This window comes from Geospiza fortis, unplaced genomic scaffold (genome assembly GCF_000277835.1).
Source record: "Geospiza fortis unplaced genomic scaffold, GeoFor_1.0 scaffold23, whole genome shotgun sequence".
Lineage (NCBI taxonomy): Eukaryota > Metazoa > Chordata > Aves > Passeriformes > Thraupidae > Geospiza > Geospiza fortis.
In genome coordinates this window covers 16,768,605-16,770,615 of record NW_005054303.1, presented here as the reverse complement: position 1 = coordinate 16,770,615, position 2,011 = coordinate 16,768,605, and the positions used below count along the sequence as shown (strand labels likewise).

Below are 2,011 nucleotides of genomic sequence, written 5' to 3'. Positions count from 1 at the left end.
CTCCAGGGAGGAGCACCCGAGCCTCCCACCTGCTCCAGGGAGGAGCACCCGAGCCTCCCACCTGCTCCAGGGAGGAGCACCCGAGCCTCCCACCTGCTCCAGGGAGGAGCACCCGAGCCTCCCACCTGCTCCAGGGAGGAGCACCCGAGCCTCCCACCTGCTCCAGGGAGGAGCACCCGAGCCTCCCACCTGCTCCAGGGAGGAGCACCCGAGCCTCCCACCTGCTCCAGGGAGGAGCACCCGAGCCTCCCACCTGCTCCAGGGAGGAGCACCCGAGCCTCCCACCTGCTCCAGGGAGGAGCACCCGAGCCTCCCACCTGCTCCAGGGAGGAGCACCCGAGCCTCCCACCTGCTCCAGGGAGGAGCACCCGAGCCTCCCACCTGCTCCAGGGAGGAGCACCCGAGCCTCCCACCTGCTCCAGGGAGGAGCACCCGAGCCTCCCACCTGCTCCAGGGAGGAGCACCCGAGCCTCCCACCTGCTCCAGGGAGGAGCACCCGAGCCTCCCACCTGCTCCAGGGAGGAGCACCCCGAGCCTCCCGGCCATGCTGGGAGCCTTTGGCACAGTCCCTGGTGGGTGACCTTGCTGAGCTGCGTGGGCACTGCTGCTGGCAGCCCTGCTCCCACTTGCCACGAGGAGCAGGCCTGGCAGTGTAAGCAATAAAGCTGATTGAACTGCTGGGCTTTCCAGGGGGAGCCGGAAAGCTGTGATCAGCTAAAATTAGCCCAAGATCCATTTTTATTTAGATCTCTGTTGTGGGGGCTTTTCTTGGGTTTTTGTTTTCTTTTGTTTTGTTTTTTGGGTTTTTTTTTTGTTTCATTTTGTTTTATTTGCATTTTTGGGGTTTGAATGACATAAAATCAGCTCCTTCTGAGTTCATTCTGAAAATAGCATTAAGAGCTTACATGTTCAGTGGAGATGGCTGTAAACCCATTGAGCTGCTGCGATTTCAAGGCCGCTGAGAGTTTCAGCTTAGCAAGTGAAGCACACATGAGCCACTCCTCGTTTTTTGTACCTGGACATTTGTCACTATGGCCAGCAGCCTGGGAGGGCAGGGGCTCTGCTGGGATGTGGAGCTGCACTGGGCAGCAGGGTGGGCTCGAGCAGGAGGGGCCCGAGGGGCGGCTTCCCAATGGCTTTGTGATTTTTATGAGTGTCAGTGTGTATCCATGGAGCTGCAAACATCCCTGACTCTCAGCTGCACTCCTGGCAGGCACTCTTGTGTTGGGATGGGGGGATGGAGAAGGACCAGGTAACACAGGGAGGGTGGCTCGCTGCCACCTGAACTTCAGTTCCATGGTTTAACCTCAGACTGTCTGTCTTGGCTCTTTTATTATGTCTGTCTTAGCTCACAGAGACTAACCATTGTCTGCTGTCCCTTGCAGGCTCTTGAATCTGTTCTACAATGGAAAAACTGCTTTTGTTTCTGCTGTTCATTGGCGTAGCGGTGCGAGCTCAGATCTGCCCCAAGCGCTGCGTCTGTCAGATCTTGTCTCCCAACCTCGCCACCCTGTGTGCCAAGAAAGGGCTCTTGTTTGTTCCTCCCAACATTGACAGGAGGACCGTGGAGCTGCGGCTGGCAGACAACTTTGTTACAAACATTAAAAGGAAAGACTTTGCCAACATGACCAGCCTGGTGGACCTGACGCTGTCCCGGAATACAATCAGTTTTATCACACCTCACGCGTTTGCCGACCTGCGCAATTTGCGGGCTCTGCATTTGAACAGCAACCGATTGACTAAGATCACTAATGACATGTTCAGTGGGCTCTCCAATCTCCACCACTTGATACTGAACAACAATCAGCTGACTTTAATTTCTTCCACAGCTTTTGATGATGTTTTAGCTCTCGAGGAATTGGATTTGTCTTACAACAATCTGGAAACCATCCCTTGGGATGCCGTGGAGAAAATGGTCAGTTTGCACACTCTCAGTCTTGACCACAACATGATTGACCATATTCCTAAGGGGACCTTCTCCCACCTCCACAAGATGACCAGGCTGGACGTC

The 2,011-nt window shown here is 55.6% G+C and overlaps 1 protein-coding gene across 1 annotated transcript in view; it reads left to right on the top strand.

The window, feature by feature from the left end:
• The first annotated feature begins 1,387 nt into the window (after positions 1–1,387).
• LRFN5 (leucine rich repeat and fibronectin type III domain containing 5) overlaps positions 1,388–2,011 on the top strand; it is a 2,809-nt gene continuing 2,185 nt past the window's right edge. Inside the window, 1 exon segment of the mRNA XM_031066223.1 lies at positions 1,388–2,011. This exon segment is cut by the window's right edge and continues 494 nt beyond it. Coding sequence (XP_030922083.1) covers positions 1,406–2,011 — 606 coding nt within the window. The 5' untranslated portion in view covers positions 1,388–1,405.